Source organism: Vigna umbellata, chromosome 1, assembly GCF_029865625.1.
Source record: "Vigna umbellata cultivar VRB3 chromosome 1, Vumbellata_1.0, whole genome shotgun sequence".
Taxonomy (NCBI): domain Eukaryota; kingdom Viridiplantae; phylum Streptophyta; class Magnoliopsida; order Fabales; family Fabaceae; genus Vigna; species Vigna umbellata.
The window spans coordinates 80,400,399-80,423,147 of record NC_142165.1 but is presented as its reverse complement, the minus strand read 5'-3'; the positions used below and the strand labels follow the sequence as shown (position 1 = coordinate 80,423,147).

The 22,749-nt window shown below is 32.8% G+C and overlaps 1 protein-coding gene across 1 annotated transcript; it reads left to right on the top strand.

The window, feature by feature from the left end:
• Positions 1-19,804: 19,804 nt before the first annotated feature.
• Positions 19,805-20,369, top strand: LOC148206539 (WUSCHEL-related homeobox 4-like; the record flags this gene model as incomplete). Its single annotated transcript, XM_088108049.1, has 2 exons — positions 19,805-20,129; positions 20,209-20,369. Coding segments are annotated over 2 exons (486 nt in total), but the record flags the coding sequence as incomplete, so codon positions are not given.
• Positions 20,370-22,749: the final 2,380 nt, after the last annotated feature.

Below are 22,749 nucleotides of genomic sequence, written 5' to 3'. Positions count from 1 at the left end.
AAGATAATATAAAAGGAATTACTCAAAGTAGCTCCCCTTACCTCTATTCCAGACTTAGTTTCCTCTTCTCAAACCGTTCTCCGGAAACTTCCAGAATTTCCCCTCTTCAACTAGAATTTCCTCCAACTCTCTTCTCTCACAATTTCTCTAGAATTTTGGTGTAAATCTTCAGCCTCCCCCCTTGGCTATTTATAGCCAAAAATTTTACTATTCATTTTTACTATTCATTTTTACTATTCACTTTTACTATTCATTTTTACTATTCAAAAATTATTTTTTTATTCACCATTCTTATCTCTGAATGATTAATTCTACGTGGAGTGTTCTCTTCCACAAATTATTTTAATATTTTTTTTTTTACCATTCACTATTCACTATTTACTATTTACTATTTACTATTCACTATTCACTTTTCTAAAAAAAATCCTAAATAAGTTATCAAAATTTTGAAGCTCTCCCTCTAGAATTACTATAATTTTATATCCAAAAATATACATTTTTCTATCCATTAAAATTATTATTACTAATAAAATGCTAAAAATTACTATTAGAAATATATATATATATATATATATATATATTTTTTTATGGGTCTTACAGCAGTCATAGCTTGATGTCTTTTTGTCAGAGCAAACTTACTTTTTTAGTACTTCATCAAAAGTAGATTGTACTATCTCTTTGGCGTGACTTTTGATGAGATGATCGTTCCATAAGTGTCTTCTTGTCTTTAACATTTATTTCTGACTTGTACTTGATAGAGCAGGTTGACACTTGTAATAGGCAATCTGCAGAAGGTAGAGTATATATGCATGCAGCAAATATGTTCTTTCTTTTATTACTTTTGCTAGTTTTGAACATTGAACATTTAATGACATTTAACGCTTTTCGCATTCTCTACCGTTCAGGTAGGATTTGATTGTTTGAGCTTTCTAGTGAAGATACCAAATGTTTTATGAGAGCTTCATTGCTGGATGAAAACACGTTTGACACATGGTATCATTTAGCCTATGGGAGACTTCTCCTAACGACACTTTGTTTAGTAGATACTCGTTGAGTTCAAGAGCATTTTTAGTAAGACATCTTTTATCATGTGTTTTTGGAACAAGATTTGTCCTTTTTAGTGCATTTACCGAAAATATCATCTTATGATAAGATTTCGTCTACCTTATTTAACTAGGCATGCCACGAGTGCATTTAGCAAGACTCACATTAAATAGCTAAACCGTTTAATGGTGCGTCTTTTATAAAGACCTTTCTCTTAGCGGTTCTCTTATACCTTATTTTCTTATTTGTATTGTGAATTTTAGAATAATACGTAGTCAGTTATCTTTTGTTAGTGTTGTTCATTAGTCTATAAGATGTGTGTAGTCGTTAAATGATCGTGGCCCATCCCTTAGCAACCTTTCTTTCTACCTACACTTATGTTTAGTTACGTGACTCTTTTCATAGGTGAATTCTTACATTTTGCATATAAGATTCTTTAGATTTTTTATGTTGTTACGCTTAGTGTTTTGTCGACTCGTTAATAGAAACACCATTTAGAAAACAAAAAATATTTAATATATAAAACGTTTAATATATGATCTTTAAACTATATAAAACGTTAAATTTTTTAAAAGGACTTTGGGCTAACCCAATTTTAATTTTATTATTTAAACTATATAATAATAATACTATTAACAATAATAATAATAATAAGTATTATTATTATTAGTTAGTCACGCACATACAACTCGATTCAAAGATATATAAAAAAGATAGTTTCATACCTAACATGGAAAAGTGTTTTAAACCATATTAATTGAAGATGATTATTTATAGTTTTAATGAATTTTGAAAAATATGAATGTAACTAATGAAATTTATAAAAAAATATAAAATTTATAAAAAAAATATAAAATTTATAAATTAATATTATAAAATTACAAAGTTTTTACGGAATTCACACCAAATGGACCATCCCAATTCTCTCTACTTCTCCCTACTTCCAGAGATTCACAATTTTTTTTGTCTTTATCAAGAGAACATGTCTCACACCAACCACTTTCAATTCACCCTGTTTTGTCTAAAAGGGCTTTTGGTTGACCCAATTTTGCTTTCTACACTTTCTTCTGTTCTTGGCACTCCCATATTTGTTTCATTTTTAGTTCATGTTTCTCACCTGTTCTTAATATCTCTTTTGGTCTCTCGAAAAGGAGAAATGTTCAAAGTGATTATACGTTTATTAAAAAATTAGAAATGGTTCCAACTTGTGTAAAAATGGGTTAAGTTAATCCTTTTTGCTTATAACGTCAAAAATGTAACGGTGTAGGTGCCCCCTAGGCAAAACATAATGATCTGTCCAATTCTTGTCATTGTGTGACACTGTGAGGTTAAATGACGTGTAAAATTAAAATTGCGATAAAATAAATGGATTATGTGGCAATGTTTTAACATATGTTAAAAAAAGAGGAGTTAGGGTTGGGGTTCGTGCAACTTGGTTCCTGAGGTGATGAAAGTAGTTGTCATGAGTAGGGATGGCAACGGATCGGGTCGGGCACGGATAGTGCCTACCCGCAACCCGACCCGATAAAAAAAAATCCACCCGCTACCCGACCCGCTACCCGCACGGATATCCGCTTAAAAAATATCCGCGGATATTTTAAAACCCGCGGATATCCGTGGATACCCGTGGATATCCCATAAATATTTAAAAAAATATATTTTTATAAAATATTATAATAAAATTTAAATAAAATTACAAAAAATATATAAAATATAATATATATTAAATTAAATATAAATTAAAATATAATTTTAATTATATTTAACTTTATAAAATATAAATTAATGTTAATTTTAATTAAATTTAACTTAATAAAATATAAATTAAATTTTTATTTTTATTTTTTGCGGGTAGCGGATATCCGTGGATACGGATAGTATAATACCCGCACCCGACCCGTTTATAAGCGGGTATTAAAAAACCCGCTACCCGCAACCCGCGGATAGTAAATATCCGCGGGTACCAACTATCCGTCGCGGATTTTATCCGCGGATATCCGCGGGCGCGGATTTTTTTGCCATCCCTAGTCATGAGATAGGAATGGCTTCTTGCATGAACCAAATTTGGGGTTCTTTAATTAATTATAAAATTAAAATGAAACACCTCACTATGTTGTTCCATCATTTAGTTTAAAATTGTAATTTTAAATTTCATATCATAGTATCTCTAAGTTCTTTTCAAAATACTTATTTAAAAGTATTATTATGAATTCAAATTGTATAATTTATTTTTAAATTTGAAATCATTTTAAATTACAGATTTCAAATATATTTGAATAATAAATTTCAACACTTATAAATAAACTAGCTAAAGCACCTTACCTTAAGCGTCTCAAACTCTGAAAACAATCAAACTCTGAAAACAAACCAAATAAAGGATGGAAAACTAGACATTAACTAAGAAGTAAAATAAACAAAAAATGTTATTTACACCTTTAACTTTTAAAAACATTCTAAAAAATTTGAAAATTTTAGTACATTTGAGAAAGCTTCTTTTGAAAGTCAATTTTAAGAAGAAAAAGAATACCCATATATTATATTGAGAAAGCTTCTTAGATTATACAATTGATAATCTAAGTTGGAAACACATAACTTCTATCTGAATGAAACAAAATAAGATAGACACAAAATTATATGAACATATATATGAAAACTAAGAGGATGATGTTATTAATGATAAACTCTAAAATTTTGTAAAATTGGGAAATGTAAATTTTGTCTCACAAAATTGTAATAAAGTGAAAAAAAAAAACATAAAAATACACCAAAAACAACAAGTTTGAGCCTTACAAAAAATTACGAAAATCTTAATAAAATGAAATGGTTCAAAGAAAAACCTTAGAGTAGTTTTCTAACTTTAAATAATAGGTCGAAACATTATACTCTTTTCCAGAAAAAAAAAACAAGACTATTTTTTGAATCTTTTATCTAAAGTCTACTATACATTATTGTTAAAACTATAATTAAAAAATATAAACGTACATTAATTTATAAATATATTTTGAAACCGTTAAAAAGAAAATATTTATGAATATAATATAAATACATAATTACATTAATGATAAAATTAAAACTTTCTATAAATAAATTATACGGCTATTAATTCCATGAAAACATACATATATCTATATCTATATAAGACAATGAGTAGTGTTTGAAACTATAATTAAGAGAAAGAAGATGAAGGTGTGTTTGGTATTGCTGATTCTAATAGTTGTTTCCATTGAGATTGGTATGTGATATAAGGTTTGAAAGTTGATTTTTGGTTTAAAATAAGTTTGTAAAGTTAAGAGTCATGGTTTAACATTGAAATATATTATGTATGTTTTGTGAAACAGAAAGCCAAGGGCCATTGAAAATGATAGAAGGAAAAGTGTGTGAAGTGATGCTATCTGACGATTGTGAAATTGATAATTGCTTCGTTGATTGCCCCAAGAAATATGGAGCAGGTGCAAGTGCTCATTGTAGCCTTAAAGGGGAATGCTTATGCGATTATCCATGTTGAGATATTTTTACAACCTTTTCTTTCATTTAATATATAATTCCACACTTATAATGTCATATTCAAACTAAATAAAATTATTCTCTTATCATTATATTTATTTATGTTCTTCTTCTCAATCCTTCTCCACAGTCTAATTATTCTTTACTTCAAACAATAACTTTGAAGTTTAGTTAGTATATATGTCAATGTATGATGTTTATTTTTCTCTTATCTATATTAACTATAGAAAAAAAAATTAAACAACTTCAGACTTAATAAATTTTTGTTAGATAATGTAAAAACCGAATTTTTGTAATTTTTTTCTTTCCTAAATTTATGTATTTCCTTTTTTAAAAAAATCAATTTTTCACTTATTTTTCTAAAATTTATGTCTTTTATACTTTTTGAGTTCAATTGCAATTGAAATATCAATTTTTTCTTTTTTTTGTTTTTTACTTTTTATTAAAAAATGTATAACAAACATGTAGCCCTTTCACAAATCAAAATACCATACACAAGAAATTTATCCAATAATTTTTCATACTTCTCACGTATACCAATATTATTATTATTATTATTATTATTATTATTATTTAAATATCAAACACTGTGAAACAACCGGTAGCAACAACCGAAATTGTTGCTACAGTGAAAATGTTTGGCTATAACTAGAGTATTCCTCCGCGTTGAGCGACACTTGAGTCTCATAATGGAGCGTGAGTTTGCTATCCTTGAGTGTCCTTCGAGAGTGTCCTAATTTTGTGAGGAACCTCTCTCTCTAAGTATGCCTTTTGTTTTCGCATTCTTGTAAGTGTTTCATCCTCTCAATCTTTCGTTTTGTTCCTTCTTTCCTTTAAGCTTTCTTTTAATCCATGTTCTTTTACATTTACGTCCGTTCGTTGTTCTTGTTATACTTTTTTATTTGTTTTGTTATTTCACCACTCTTCACTTTTTTTTATACTAATAAACTAATAATGGGGTATATAAGCTGGAAAACTGTTGTTAACCTCCCTTCGTGAACAATGCTACGTACCCTAAATCTGGTAAGATCCTTTGTGAAGACCGGGATACATCTGGTCTGGACTTCAAACTAGACTATGGACAAAATTGAGTTAAAAGAAAACTAATTGTATCAACCCTCTTTGACACAAACATAATATTTCTGCACTTTTGTTTCTTAGAAAAATGAACAAAAATTTTAAAAATTTGGAAGTTCAAGACAAGTTGGGATATAAACAATGGTCCTTTTCTTCTTAACTTTATTTTTACTATTTTTATAATTTAAATAATTTTATATTCATATTAATATTATTATTATTATTATTATTATTATTATTATTATTGTTATTGTTGTTATTATTGTTACTCATTATTTTTCTTCTAGTAATATATTGGTTCTTTTTGTCCTTTTAAGTTTTTATTATTTAATTTTACTTTTAATGATATATTGATCCTTTTACTATTTATATTCTTATTATTTAACTATATTCTGTCTACTATACTTTTTCAGTTCTTTAGTTTGTTTATATTTTTTATTTAATTTATTTTTAATTATATACTAGTCCATTTCTCTTTATGTTTCTTTAATTAAATTATATTTAAAGCCTTTGTTTGAATTATTCTTTTATGTTTTAATTTTAAATATTATGCTTATAATTCAAGAAATTTATATAAAAAAAGCATAAAAATAAATAAATTTTAATTAAACAAACATTGATGAAAAGAAGTTATCTATATACTTTATTATTATCTTTATATTTTTCAATTATTCTTTCATATTTGTTTATATTATTATCTTTATATTTTTCAATTATTTGTTCATATTTGTTTATATTGTGTTTATAAATTATTGACTAAAATAATGTATGATGTATCCTAATAATAAAGTTTTAGTAATGCTTGAAACTATATTAAAATGTCTTAAGTAGGTTAGTTGAACTTAGGAAGAGTCCTTTGATTTGCTTGTGTTAATACATGAGTTTCTACATTTGAAAAGTAAGAGTCCTTTAGTTTGCTTGTGTTAACACATGACTTTCTACATTTGAAAAGTCATAATTTAGTATAGTGCATTATTAAAGGTAAGGATCATGATAAGGTTTAAGACAACAATTATTGTGCAGGGAATATCTATATAATTTAGAGTAGTATCCTAAATTAGGATATTCATAGACTAAATTTATGACTATTTAATACCTGCTCAACATGGTCAAAGTTATGTAATGAGTATATATGTTTTTATGGACTCTAAGAAGGTTAATATTCTTGAGAAAAAAAATTATTATAATTATAACACTAATTTTAGTGAAAAATATTCAACTACATAATATTTTTTTAATAACTTTTAATGTTTACAATGGATCATTGGATATAAGACATGAATCCATATGTTTGATAAAAAAATATATTGAGTCTTATAGTTGTATCATGTTACAAAATTAGCAAGTGTACCAAATCATGAATTAATAAAGATGATAAGTCTAGATATAATTTCCCATATACTTATGTTGTTTAGAAAAATAATGTTTATTCACTACAATGTTTAATGACTTTTGCATGGGTTAAACGGTCTACAATAGTTGTTAGACGCTATTATATTGGTTCGTTTCAACCTGAGCAACGTCCACTTCTTCCTTAAGACCTCTTAAAGGATTCCACTAATCTTTAACAAAGATTACACAAGTTTCACCATTTCTGGTTTAAAACGAATATCAACCACTACTGGTCTCAACACTAGTTTCACCATTAATCTTTTGACAATGTAACCGGTGGACGATGCTTGTCCTTAAGATTTGGTGATAATATATCTGTTAGATGAAGCTTGTCCTCGAGTTCATAGCTTTGTCATAGATGCAGTCATAGCTTGATGTCTTTTTGTCAGAGCAAACTTACTTTTTTAGTACTTCATCAAAAGTAGATTGTACTATCTCTTTGGCGTGACTTTTGATGAGATGATCGTTCCATAAGTGTCTTCTTGTCTTTAACATTTATTTCTGACTTGTACTTGATAGAGCAGGTTGACACTTGTAATAGGCAATCTGCAGAAGGTAGAGTATATATGCATGCAGCAAATATGTTCTTTCTTTTATTACTTTTGCTAGTTTTGAACATTGAACATTTAATGACATTTAACGCTTTTCGCATTCTCTACCGTTCAGGTAGGATTTGATTGTTTGAGCTTTCTAGTGAAGATACCAAATGTTTTATGAGAGCTTCATTGTTGGATGAAAACACGTTTGACACATGGTATCATTTAGCCTATGGGAGACTTCTCCTAACGACACTTTGTTTAGTAGATACTCGTTGAGTTTAAGAGCATTTTTAGTAAGACATCTTTTATCATGTGTTTTTGGAACAAGATTTGTCCTTTTTAGTGCATTTACCCAAAATATCATCTTATGATAAGATTTCGTCTATCTTATTTAACTAGGCATGCCACGAGTGCATTTAGCAAGACTCACATTAAATAGCTAAACCGTTTAATGGTGCGTCTTTTATAAAGACCTTTCTGTAAGACCCTAGAACCTCAAGAATTTACCAAGTTGTAAAAAGTTCAAGTTATAATGTAAAATGGAATGCTGTCAGGTTTGACATGGTTTACTATTTTAATTATAACTTTTTGTAGAAAATATCAATTGAGTTGATTCTTGTTTTATTGGAAACTAGACTCAAATATCTTTAATTGGACATATAAATATAAATTTTTGGACTACCGGGCTAGCTTCAGTAAAATTATTAAAACTCGGAAACGTTAATCACGCTCAGGTATGTTCAGTTTTGACCTATGATGACTGTTTTGCTTATTACTTTCTCTACCGAACTCCAATTGAGTTGATTCTTGTTTCATTGGAAATTAGACTCAAAGAGCTTCAATTTGACTACTCATACACATATTTTGGACTTCGGGAAGGTGTCTAACTGAGCTGGGGAAAACGTGACAGTGTTGCTGTCCAGGGGCTAGCGTCCAACCTTAATTTTAGGTACATTTTTACAAGTTGCGATTTTTTTGGAGTGGGTAGGTTGTGTTCTGAACTAGGAGAACATTTTGGAACCTTTGGAGACTTTCCTACCATGTTTTAGGGCTGAAAAAAAAATGGTTTAGGATGGTTCATTGGTTGTTTATTATTGCTAAGTACCAAGTGCATAGGTCCTTTGTTGTCTAAGGCATCTTCTTTAATTCCAAATCAGATTTGGAGTTTTGGGGGAGAGTAGAGAGGTCCTTGGTGGGAGGTGAACGAAAATCCTAAGTGTTCTAAGTGTGGAGACTGACTTGGTCTAGCAAGGAGGAGAAGAATTGCTCTCTTGGAAGAAGAGAGATTTAAGTTAGAATTTTCCTTGAAATTGAAAGTGAAAACAAGCAAAGGTGGTGGTCTAGATGTATCAAGAGTGAAGAATTTCTTGCAAGGAGAAGAGGTAGGGGAGCTAATCCTTTCTTGATTATGATCATGAATATGAGTATGAATGTGTAAAATTTGGTAATGGTAGTTATCTATTGACTTGTGAAAAATTTGGGTTTCATGATTATAATTTCTTATTTTCGAGTTACTGTGGTGAAAAATTTCTATTAATTGTTTTCACCGTTGGATTTAGCTAAAAGTTTAGTATGTGAATCCTAAGACCTATTACTAAACTTTGACCGTTCGGATTTGAAAATAGAAGTCTGTAATTGGAGAAATAAATCCTGCAAGTTTGAGTAAATTAGTTGCCCCTGTAGTTCTGTTACTGAGTTGTCTCGGTATAATATAGATTCTGACCTATTGGACCGTTAGATCAACCTCAAAATTTGATATATGATCCCTAAGACATATTAATACACTTTTACCGTTCGGATTTGTAATTAGTAGTCTGTACTTGGAGATATATATCCTGCATGTTTGAGTGAATTAATTACCCTTGCAGTTCTACTACTGAGTTCCCTTGGTAAAGTATAGATTCTGACTTATGGGACTGTTAGATCAACTTGAAAATTGGATATATGATTCTTAGAATACATTATTACAATTTGACCGATCGGATTTGGAATTGAAGGTCTCTGTTTAGAGAAAGAAATTTCGAAAGTTTGAAATATTTGATGAACACTGCAATTCTGTTCTTAAGTTATAATGGTAAATATTTCATATATATTCCATTTACCGTTAGATTGAGCCCAAACTTTAGTATGTAGTTCATAAGACATATTAGGTGATCTTGACCGTTCAGATCTGTAATTAATGATATGAGTGAAGAGTAATATTTTCACGAAATAGTAAATTTATTTGTATTGGGTAAAAACTTGGATAATTATATTCTTAAATTGTAAGTGTAGTTGTATTTTGGAGATTGGAGGATGAGTAATATAATATATTCTATATTAGAAAATTTAATTATATTGAACATTCTGAGTTGTAATAATTATTTGAGTTAAATCATGAATTGTAAATAAGTTGATGGTAAATTTGGATGGGTGGTATAGGCATTATTGCCATAATTGTAAATCTGAAATTTTATTTATTTTCCTACGACTTTGGTAAGTCGGGAGAGGAGAGGTTTGAAGTCGGACACTACTTTGGTAAGTAGGTGGGAAAATGAGAGGTGAATTTGACATAAACCGCACTGCTTTGGTAAGTAGGCGGAGTGTTCCACGCTATGCTACTTTGGTAAGTAGATAATCTGTTTGGTATCAGAGCCATGGTTTTCAAAAATCTTTTGGGGCTTTTGGGAAGTGAGCTCGTTAACTTCTGTTGTGTGACTCTGTGATTTGTTGTGATTATTTTGTAGCTCTTTTGGAGAGCGTTGGTTTGAAAGGTAGAGATATGCATTGTTTTGACTTGTGTTTAAATTAATTTCTTTTGACGTATATGGTAGAACATGGCACGTCGATCTAACAATGTTGGTCAAACACCTCCAATTGATGATTTTAATCGGGCTGTTGATCGGATGATCAACGCAATGGAGAGGCAGCATACCACTCAGGAACCGAGGACTTATTCGAGGCTGAATGACTTTTTGAGGCACGACCCAACAAGGTTCAATGGAAGAGCTACGCCAGATAAAGCAGATGCTTGGATCAAGGACATTGAGAAGATCTTTCATGTGATCAAGTGCACAGATGAGGAAAAACTAGATTACGCAACCTTCATACTGAAAGAGGAAGCAGAGTACTGGTGGGATGGTATGAAGCGACTGATGGAATCTGATGAAGAGGCTATTACTTGGAACAGTTTCAAGGACAAGTTTTTGGAAAAGTACTTCCCGACTAGTGCCAAGATCGAAAGGGAGCAAGAGTTCTTGGCCTTGCGTCAAAGTGGGATGTCAGTGCAAGAGTACATCGACAGGTTTGAGTATCTTATCCGTTTTTATAGTCAGCACATGACGGAAGGGTGGAAGTGTCAAAGATTTGAGCAGGGTCTGAGGTATGACCTGAGGAGAATGATTGTACCTCTTGAAATCAAGAAGTTTCCAGCCTTAGTTGAGAAGACAAAAAAGGTGGAGTTACTGGAAATGAACCGAAACCGAGTTGACAAGACTCAGAAGGACAAGTTTATTAGAGGAAAGCCATGGAAGAAGCCATATCAGCGACCCCAACCGCTTATGCGAACAGCCGTGAAATGTTTTGAATGCGGTGGTGCGCACTACAAGAAGGATTGTCCTAAGCTCTCTGGAGTGAAGGTTGAAGAGAAGAGGTGCTTTGTGTGTAACAAGCCAGGACATTTCGCTCATGTTTGTCCTGAGAAGAAGATAGCATATGCACCACAACAACCAAGTTCTTCAGGCGTGAAGCCCAAGATAGCTGGAAGAGTTTTCGCTTTGACCGGTGAAGAGGCTGCAAAGCCAGGTAATCTCATCCTTGACACATGCCTTTTGTTTGGTAAATGTGTGCATGTATTGTTTGATTCCGGAGCTACGCACTCCTTTGTTTCTTCTACTTGTTTGAAAGACTTCAGTATACCGGTGAGTAATCTAAGGTATGAATTGGTGGTTTCGACACCAACATCGGGTCAGATCTCAACCAGTTCAATCTGTGTTGGATGCCCGATTGTAGTCTTCGGACGCAAGTTCAAAGTGAACTTGATTTCCTTACCTCTCGAAGGCTTAGATGTAATTCTGGGAATGGATTGGTTGACCGCCAATCACGTTCTTCTTGACTGTGGACAACAACGATTGGTTTTTCCAGACTCGGATGGTTTAGAACTGATCTCAACCAAAGAAGTTCTAAAGGATGTTAGTGATGGGGCCATGTGTTTTGTACTGGTAGCTCAAGAGAAGAAGAGTTTTGAGGTTCAGACGATGGGTATCCCAGTAGTGGAAGAGTTCGAGGATGTCTTTCCAGATGAAGTACCAGGGTTGCCACCAAGCAGGGAAGTGGAGTTCTCTATAGACTTGGTACCAGGAGCTGGACCAGTGTCTATGGCTCCGTATAGGATGGCTCCGACAGAGCTAGCAGAGCTGAAGAGACAAATTGAGGAACTACTGAAGAAAAGGTTTATCAGGCCGAGTGTGTCACCATGGGGAGCTCCAGTCTTGTTAGTAAAGAAGAAAGATGGTAGTTCAAGGTTGTGCATCGACTACCGGCAGCTGAATAAGTTGACGATTAAGAACAAGTACCCACTACCAAGAATTGATGACTTGTTGGATCAGTTGCGAGGAGCTGGTGTGTTTTCAAAAATTGACCTGAGGTCTGGTTACCATCAGATCTTGGTCAAATCAGAGGATAGTCAGAAGACGGCTTTCAGGTCACGTTACGGTCACTACGAGTATGTGGTGATGCCGTTTGGAGTGACCAATGCTCCTGCTATATTCATGGATTACATGAATCGAATATTTCGACCGTGGCTAGATAAATTTGTTGTTGTGTTCATAGACGACATTCTTATATATTCAAGGGATCGTGAAGAACATGCTGAACATTTGAGGATTGTGTTGGAGACTCTTAGGGAGCATCAATTGTTTGGGAAATTATCTAAATGTGAATTTTGGTTGGAGGAAATACAATTCCTTGGCCACGTGATTTCTGCCAAAGGAATTTCTGTAGATCCAACGAAGGTGGAGGCAGTGCTAAAGTGGGAACGTCCAAAGACGGTGTCAGAAGTAAGAAGTTTTGTGGGCCTAGCTGGTTACTACAGGAAGTTCGTCGAAGGTTTCTCCAAGATAGTGGGTCCTTTGACGCAGTTGACTCGTAAAGAACAACCTTTCTTATGGACCGACAAGTGTGAAACAAGTTTTGAAGAGATGAAGAAACGGTTGACAAGTGCTCCAGTATTAGCAGTCCCTGATACTTCTAAAGCTTTTGAAGTGTTTTGTGATGCTTCATACCATGGGCTCGGTTGTGTATTGATGCAGGAGAAGCGACCAGTAGCTTATGCATCGAGACAGTTGAAGGTGCATGAAAGGAACTATCGCACGACATCGAATTAGCGGCTGTGGTTTTTGCTTTGAGGACTTGGAGGCACTATCTTTACGGATCACGTTTTCAAATCTTTAGTGATCACAAGAGTTTAAAGTATCTCTTCGATCAGAAGGAGTTGAACATGAGGCAGAGAAGGTGGATGGAGTACTTGAAGGATTTTGATTTTGAGTTACAGTACCATCCAGGGAAAGCAAATGTTGTAGCCGATGCTTTGAGTAGGAAGCGAATGCATGTGTCAGCTTTGATGGTGAAGGAGTTTGAATTAATAGAAAAGTTCAGAGATATGAACTTGGGATTACAGCTGAGCCAAGATCACCTTTGGTGTTGTCATTTAAAGATCACAAATGATTTCTTGGAAGAGATCAAATTGGGACAAAAGGAAGACACAAGTCTACAAGATACAGTGGAGTTGTTGGGAACGGATCAAGCTAAAGACTTCAGTTTGGGATTAGATGGTATTATTCGTTTTAAGAATAGAGTCTGCATTCCAGCAAAGGATGAGTTGAAGAAGATGATTCTAGAAGAAGGACACAAGAGTCGTCTTAGCATACATCCTGGTATGACTAAGATGTACAAAGACTTGAAAGAATCTTTCTGGTGGAGTGGGATGAAAAAGGATGTGGCAAAGTTTGTATCTTCTTGTTTGGTATGTCAGAAGGCTAAGATAGAACATCAAAGGCCAGGTGGAATGTTACAACAGTTGGATATTCCCCAATGGAAATGGGACAGCATCTCGATGGACTTTGTAACTCACTTACCAAGATCATTGAAGGGTCATGATTCCATTTGGGTAATAGTTGATCGATTGACGAAAAGTGCTCACTTTTTGCCAATCAACCTGAGAATGTCAATGCAGAAGTTGGCAGAGTTGTATATTCAGGAAATAGTGAGATTGCATGGTGTACCAAATAGCATTGTTTCAGATCGGGATCCAAGGTTTACGTCAAGGTTCTGGCAGCAATTGCAAGAGGCTTTGGGTTCAAAGTTAAGAATGAGTTCAGCATATCATCCTCAAACAGATGGACAAACTGAAAGGACTATTCAGTCATTGGAAGATCTGCTGAGAACGTGTGTATTGGATCATTTGGGAGGTTGGAGTGAGGTTTTGCCTTTGGTGGAATTCACATACAACAACAGCTTTCATGCGAGCATTGGAATGGCACCGTATGAAGCATTGTATGGGAGAAGGTGCAGGACACCTTTGTGCTGGTTTCAGGATGGAGAAACAATTTCAGTAGGTCCCGAGTTATTGCAGCAAACAACAGAAAAAGTCAAGTTGATACAAGACCGGATGCGTGCAACACAAAGTCGACAAAAATCTTATGCAGACAAGAGAAGAAGACCTCTTGAGTTCAACGAAGGAGATCATGTGTTTCTACGTGTGACACCAATTACCGGCATAGGTAGGGCTATTAAATCAAGGAAGTTGTCACCAAAGTTTCTTGGTCCTTACGATATTCTTAGGAGGATTGGACCAGTAGCATATGAGGTAGCGTTACCACCACAGTTGGCGAACTTGCATAATGTGTTCCACGTGTCGCAGCTGAGGAAGTATGTCTCTGATCCGACTCATGTTTTGGAAACAGATGACATTCAAGTGCGTGAAGATCTTACTATCGAAGTGATGCCAGTAAGGGTGTTAGAAGTTCAAACAAAGAAGTTACGAGGAAAGGAAATTCATACAGTGAAGGTGCTTTGGAACGAGGAAACCCAAGAGATGACATGGGAGCTAGATGATTATATGATAAAAGAATACCCTCATTTGTTTGAGTAACATCTTAATTTTCGAGGACGAAAATTTTTTTAAGGGGGGTAGAATGTAAGACCCTAGAACCTCAAGAATTTACCAAGTTGTAAAAAGTTCAAGTTATAATGTAAAATGGAATCCTGTCAGGTTTGACATGGTTTACTATTTTAATTATAACTTTTTGTAGAAAATATCAATTGAGTTGATTCTTGTTTTATTGGAAACTAGACTCAAATATCTTTAATTGGACATATAAATATAAATTTTTGGACTACCGGGCTAGCTGCAGTAAAATTATTAAAACTCGGAAACGTTAATCACGCTCAGGTATGTTCAGTTTTGACCTATGATGACTGTTTTGCTTATTACTTTCTCTACCGAACTCCAATTGAGTTGATTCTTGTTTCATTGGAAATTAGACTCAAAGAGCTTCAATTTGACTACTCATACACATATTTTGGACTTCGGGAAGGTGTCTAACTGAGCTGGGGAAAACGTGACAGTGTTGCTGTCCAGGGGCTAGCGTCCAACCTTAATTTTAGGTACATTTTTACAAGTTGCGATTTTTTTGGAGTGGGTAGGTTGTGTTCTGAACTAGGAGAACATTTTGGAACCTTTGGAGACTTTCCTACCATGTTTTAGGGCTGAAAAAAAAAATGGTTTAGGATGGTTCATTGGTTGTTTATTATTGCTAAGTACCAAGTGCATAGGTCCTTTGTTGTCTAAGGCATCTTCTTTAATTCCAAATCAGATTTGGAGTTTTGGGGGAGAGTAGAGAGGTCCTTGGTGGGAGGTGAACGAAAATCCTAAGTGTTCTAAGTGTGGAGACTGACTTGGTCTAGCAAGGAGGAGAAGAATTGCTCTCTTGGAAGAAGAGAGATTTAAGTTAGAATTTTCCTTGAAATTGAAAGTGAAAACAAGCAAAGGTGGTGGTCTAGATGTATCAAGAGTGAAGAATTTCTTGCAAGGAGAAGAGGTAGGGGAGCTAATCCTTTCTTGATTATGATCATGAATATGAGTATGAATGTGTAAAATTTGGTAATGGTAGTCATCTATTGACTTGTGAAAAATTTGGGTTTCATGATTATAATTTCTTATTTTCGAGTTACTGTGGTGAAAAATTTCTATTAATTGTTTTCACCGTTGGATTTAGCTAAAAGTTTAGTATGTGAATCCTAAGACCTATTACTAAACTTTGACCGTTCGGATTTGAAAATAGAAGTCTGTAATTGGAGAAATAAATCCTGCAAGTTTGAGTAAATTAGTTGCCCCTGTAGTTCTGTTACTGAGTTGTCTCGGTATAATATAGATTCTGACCTATTGGACCGTTAGATCAACCTCAAAATTTGATATATGATCCCTAAGACATATTAATACACTTTTACCGTTCGGATTTGTAATTAGTAGTCTGTACTTGGAGATATATATCCTGCATGTTTGAGTGAATTAATTACCCTTGCAGTTCTACTACTGAGTTCCCTTGGTAAAGTATAGATTCTGACTTATGGGACTGTTAGATCAACTTGAAAATTGGATATATGATTCTTAGAATACATTATTACAATTTGACCGATCGGATTTGGAATTGAAGGTCTCTGTTTAGAGAAAGAAATTTCGAAAGTTTGAAATATTTGATGAACACTGCAATTCTGTTCTTAAGTTATAATGGTAAATATTTCATATATATTCCATTTACCGTTAGATTGAGCCCAAACTTTAGTATGTAGTTCATAAGACATATTAGGTGATCTTGACCGTTCAGATTTGGAATTAGATGTCTGTGCTTAGAGGAATTCATTCCGCATTTTGAGTTTAACCGAGAACCACTTAAATTTCTGTCTCTGAGTTACCTCGGTAAAATCTCCATATCTACTTAGATAACCGTTAGATTAATCTGAACTTTTAGTATGTTGTTCCTAAGAGATAGTGGCATACTTAGACCGTTCGGATTTTAGATCGGAGTTACAGATTTAGAGATATTAATTTCGTATCTTCTCAGGGATCTTAATATTGCTTAATTTATGTTTTTGGATCATTTATACAAAATTGATGATTTCCGCCTCATTACCCGTTGGATTGGACTGAAAATCTTACCATATGATCTAAACATGTTGTTGATTAGTTTGATTGGTTCAGATCGTTGATAAATAATATGTTGAGAAAGGTAATTTGGTTAATTTGTGCTACTTTGGTAAGTAGGCAGAACTGAAACTGGGATATGTTAATTGGTTATTATGTGCTTGTTGAACATGATTGGTTTGGGATTAGTGGTTGAGATGGAATGTGATTGGTTATGAATGATATGTTAGGAAAATGTAATTTGGTTAATTTGAGCTACTTTGGTAAGTAGACAGTACTGTCTTGCTGCGCTACTTTGGTAAGTAGGCAGAAGAACTTGGTTTGCACTACTTTGGTAAGTAGGCGAGAAGATGTTGGGTCTGCGTTACTTTGGTAAGTAAGCAGGGTGATTTGCGCTACTTTGATAAGTAGGCAGGATGAGATGATGAATGAAGAGATAAAGAGAATGATATAAATCGGGCTACTTTGATGAGTAGGCAGATTAACTATACTGTGCTACTTTGGTAAGTAGACAGTATTATCTTGCTGCGCTACTTTGGTAAGTAGGCAGAAGAACTTGGTTTGTGCTACTTTGGTAAGTAGATAATAAAAATCACCTTGTTAGATTACTTTGGTAAGTAATCAGTATATCATGGTTATACTACTTTGGTAAGTAGACAGAAGGATTGTTGACTATTGTGCTTTGGTAAGTAGGCAGATTAATAATATATTGTATTGACTCTAGTGAATCGACTGATGATTTTGACTGGAGAAATATTATAAAGTATCAGTGTAATAGTTGGTTTTTGAGTATGTTTGAGATGCATGTATTTGACTGATTGCCATACTTGTGATGTTAGTAAGATTGTGGATGATGTATATTTCTTGAATCGGTTAGCTCACCCTACTGTTTGTGTTTGTGTTTGTGCATGTGAATGCGATGATCGTATAATGTGTGATATTATACGGGAGCAGAAACTATATCAGATGAATTAGCAGATGGTTCTGGACTCGCTTAGAAGATGAGAGATCTGTGGGGAAAAGGAGACATGGGGAATTTCTAAAATAAATCTGTGTTTGAATTTCCGAACTGTGAGAAATTTTAAATTTCAGAAGTCTATGAACTGTGTGGAATTTTATTTTCAGAAGACTTGTGCTGTAATAAAGAACTTAATATTTTATGGGTGTTGAAATTTGTTAAAGACGAATTACATATGTATTTTGTGGAAAATAAATTGTAACGCCTAAATCGGGGTGTTACACTTTCTCTTAGCGGTTCTCTTATACCTTATTTTCTTATTTGTATTGTATAGAATAATACGTAGTCAGTTATCTTTTGTTAGTGTTGTTCATTAGTCTATAAGATGTGTGTAGTCGTTAAATGATCGTGGCCCATCCCTTAGCAACCTTTCTTTCTACCTACACTTATGTTTAGTTACGTGACTCTTTTCATAGGTGAATTCTTACATTTTGCATATAAGATTCTTTAGATTTTTTATGTTGTTACGCTTAGTGTTTTGTCGACTCGTTAATAGAAACACCATTTAGAAAACAAAAAATATTTAATATATAAAACGTTTAATATATGATCTTTAAACTATATAAAACGTTAAATTTTTTAAAAGGACTTTGGGCTAACCCAATTTTAATTTTATTATTTAAACTATATAATAATAATACTATTAACAATAATAATAATAATAAGTATTATTATTATTAGTTAGTCACGCACATACAACTCGATTCAAAGATATATAAAAAAGATAGTTTCATACCTAACATGGAAAAGTGTTTTAAACCATATTAATTGAAGATGATTATTTATAGTTTTAATGAATTTTGAAAAATATGAATGTAACTAATGAAATTTATAAAAAAATATAAAATTTATAAAAAAATATAAAATTTATAAATTAATATTATAAAATTACAAAGTTTTTACGGAATTCACACCAGATGGACCATCCCAATTCTCTCTACTTCTCCCTACTTCCAGAGATTCACAATTTTTTTTGTCTTTATCAAGAGAACATGCCTCACACCAACCACTTTCAATTCACCCTGTTTTGTCTAAAAGGGCTTTTGGTTGACCCAATTTTGCTTTCTACACTTTCTTCTGTTCTTGGCACTCCCATATTTGTTTCATTTTTAGTTCATGTTTCTCACCTGTTCTTAATATCTCTTTTGGTCTCTCGAAAAGGAGAAATGTTCAAAGTGATTATACGTTTATTAAAAAATTAGAAATGGTTCCAACTTGTGTAAAAATGGGTTAAGTTAATCCTTTTTGCTTATAACGTCAAAAATGTAACGGTGTAGGTGCCCCCTAGGCAAAACATAATGATCTGTCCAATTCTTGTCATTGTGTGACACTGTGAGGTTAAATGACGTGTAAAATTAAAATTGCGACAAAATAAATGGATTATGTGGCAATGTTTTAACATATGTTAAAAAAAGAGGAGTTAGGGTTGGGGTTCGTGCAACTTGGTTCCTGAGGTGATGAAAGTAGTTGTCATGAGATAGGAATGGCTTCTTGCATGAACCAAATTTGGGGTTCTTTAATTAATTATAAAATTAAAATGAAACACCTCACTATGTTGTTCCATCATTTAATTTAAAATTGTAATTTTAAATTTCATATCATAGTATCTCTAAGTTCTTTTCAAAATACTTATTTAAAAGTATTATTATGAATTCAAATTGTATAATTTATTTTTAAATTTGAAATCATTTTAAATTACAGATTTCAAATATATTTGAATAATAAATTTCAACACTTATAAATAAACTAGCTAAAGCACCTTACCTTAAGCGTCTCAAACTCTCAAAACAATCAAACTCTGAAAACAAACCAAATAAAGGATGGAAAACTAGACATTAACTAAGAAGTAAAATAAACAAAAAATGTTATTTACACCTTTAACTTTTAAAAACATTCTAAAAAATTTGAAAATTTTAGTACATTTGAGAAAGCTTCTTTTGAAAGTCAATTTTAAGAAGAAAAAGAATACCCATATATTATATTGAGAAAGAAAACTAATTGAGTTAAAAGAAAACTAATTGTATCAACCCTTTTTGACACAAACATAATATTTCTGCACTTTTGTTTCTTAGAAAAATAAACAAAAGTTTTAAAAATTTGGAAGTTCAAGACAAGCTGGGATATAAACGATGGAGTCCTACTAAAGAACAAGTTGCCCTACTAGAGGCCCTTTTTGCATATGGGATACGAAATCCAAATAGAGAGCAAGTGCACGAGATTGCAACGAAACTTAAAATTTATGGGGAAATTGGAGAGTATAGCGTTTATTGTTGGTTTCAAAATTATGGGTATCGTGAAAAGCAACGATGCTTGAAGCAAAGCACCATCACCACATCTTACTCTCCACTACCCCTCTTGCCACCTTTTATGAATGGTAAGATATGTTGTATTTTTACTTTTATTTATTTATTTATTATTATTATTTTAACATTTCTAATTTTATTTATTTGGAGATCTTGCATGGATAGCGTTGTCGGTTTCAGATCAGGTGACGTTGGATCTTTTTCCAATCCCTCTCATTCCTGATGAAAGAGAGATTTCTCCTCCCCTACTGTTCCAGGTGAAAGCTCCTTCCATTGAGCTTTCCTTACGATTGCCTTCCGCCGAAGAATAGTCTTTATTATTATTACTATGGACTGTAATCTTTAACGACCACTTGTGATCGACTTTTGAACATCTTTATTATTATTATTATTATTATTATTATTATTATTATTATTATATATTTATAGACTTAAATCTAACGTAAACTAGTTAACCATCATTTTTTTTAGACATGGTTTAAAGTTGATTCCTTGATTCATGGTAAAGTAACTTTGCGTCCTTACTGTCAGATCTGTCGGTTTGTTTTTATCTACGAGCATTAATTTGTTTAATTATTATTTATTTATTTTGTTTAAGTAGTGTAAGATAGATTTTATTTATCACAAGGGTAAGACCATCTTCGGTGTAATGGTTAAGACATTTGGTTTTTCAATAACTCTACTCATATTGGTGTTTCTTCCTCAATAATTCTATAGATGCTCAATCTTCCTTCCTCGGTCTATACTAAGGTAAATTTGACACTTGAAGAGTTGTATTGATTTTGGGTATTTACAAGATTCAAGCCAAAAGTGAAATTTTCAAAGGCTTAGGAATGAAAATCTATTATTGTAAATTTTTACTCTGATGATGAAATTAATTAAATCTTATGTTTTTCTTTGATTCATTCATTTGAAAGCGTTTAAACATATCCTACTTACCTAAATTGAACTATATATATGTGTCTAGCCGGTTTAACGTGCAATGCTAGTTATACATTAATTAATTCACTTAATTAGTACCTACACTTATAATATTAAGACCTATTCTAATATAATTTAGTACACTGTCCAATAGTACCTTACGTTTATAACTCCTAATCCTATCATGTATCCACACCATAAAAATTATAAATTCAACAAATCAATGACCAATAATAGTTGAGACTTTATCAAACATGTTTATAGAATTGAAGTTCACTCAAAACAACCATGAATCGCTACACTGATACCATAAAACAATGACAAGTAGTATTTGTTCATCATGTGAATTATGAAATCATGATCAGCGCTATACTAGACATAATGTATGTAAATTCCACATAGACTAATAACCAAAGATAATATCATGTGGAAATCAATAGCAAAAGATTGACTTCATTTACCTAATCAATTTATAATTCATTTCAATAAACAGTCAAACATATATACGCATCGTAATGCCAAAGTAATTAATTTCAACTTGTTCATTCGATACACATACTAGAAACTAGATGAGCTCACTCCCCAAAGCCCCAAAATCATTGCTCTGATACCATTAATGTAACATCCCATAATCTCACACTTGATAATTCATAGTTGATATGTATATATGTTTTAAACTTAGATTTCAACTACAAACTCATAAATATAACTCGAATTCTTCTAATTTATTCTTCTATCTCTTTCTTCATTGGCACTGAATCAGACGACATTCCTTCATCTGCTCCCGTATAACGAATTATACGATCATCGCACATACACAAACACAAACAAGTCGGGTGAGCTAACATGCAACAAATCATTTATAAAACATGCATAATTACTTTGATATACTCAACAAACATCATATAATAATTATGTCAGACAACCTCATACCATCATACCACAATCGCACCATAGACACTCATCCCATCATACCACAATCCGTAATAGACACTCATCCCACAATACACAATAGACACTCATTCCACAATACCCAATAGACACTCATTCCACAATACCCAATAGACACTCATTCAACAATACCCAATAGACACTCATTCCACAATACCCAATAGACACTCATTCCATAATACCTAATAGACACTCATTCCACAATACCCAATAGACACTCATTCCACAATACCCAATAGACACTCATTCGGATAATACGTTGATGGGCGGTCATGGGAGGTTATGCACTTGTGATGACTTCTACTTCTTCTTACAAATAATACACTTCCAAAATACTCCATACCATCCACAAGGTTAGTCCTCAACACTATGTCCAAAATCGACACATAGACCAGGACCTCCTGCCCCTCTCACCACATAATTCACCCTTCTCTACTTGAGATTGGATGATTATTAGAGTATCAGGATAACCTCCAACAACAGGACCCTCAACGTCAACATATACACTAATACCATATCATTACAGAATCTCTCCACGAGACTCATATCATGCTCATATTCCTCAACTCATATTATACCATTACAAAATCTCCCCATAATACTCATATCATGTTCATATGCATAAATTCAAATCCAATATAATAAAATACAATCATCACAAAAATCACACAAAATGAATACATCACAAAATAAATTAACAATAATAAAATATCACTATAAATGGTCACCGGAGAAGAATCAAATGTTTGACGAATCAAACTCACCATAAATGCTAGTACATATGACTAGTCACAACTTACTGGATTTGACCAGGGCTGC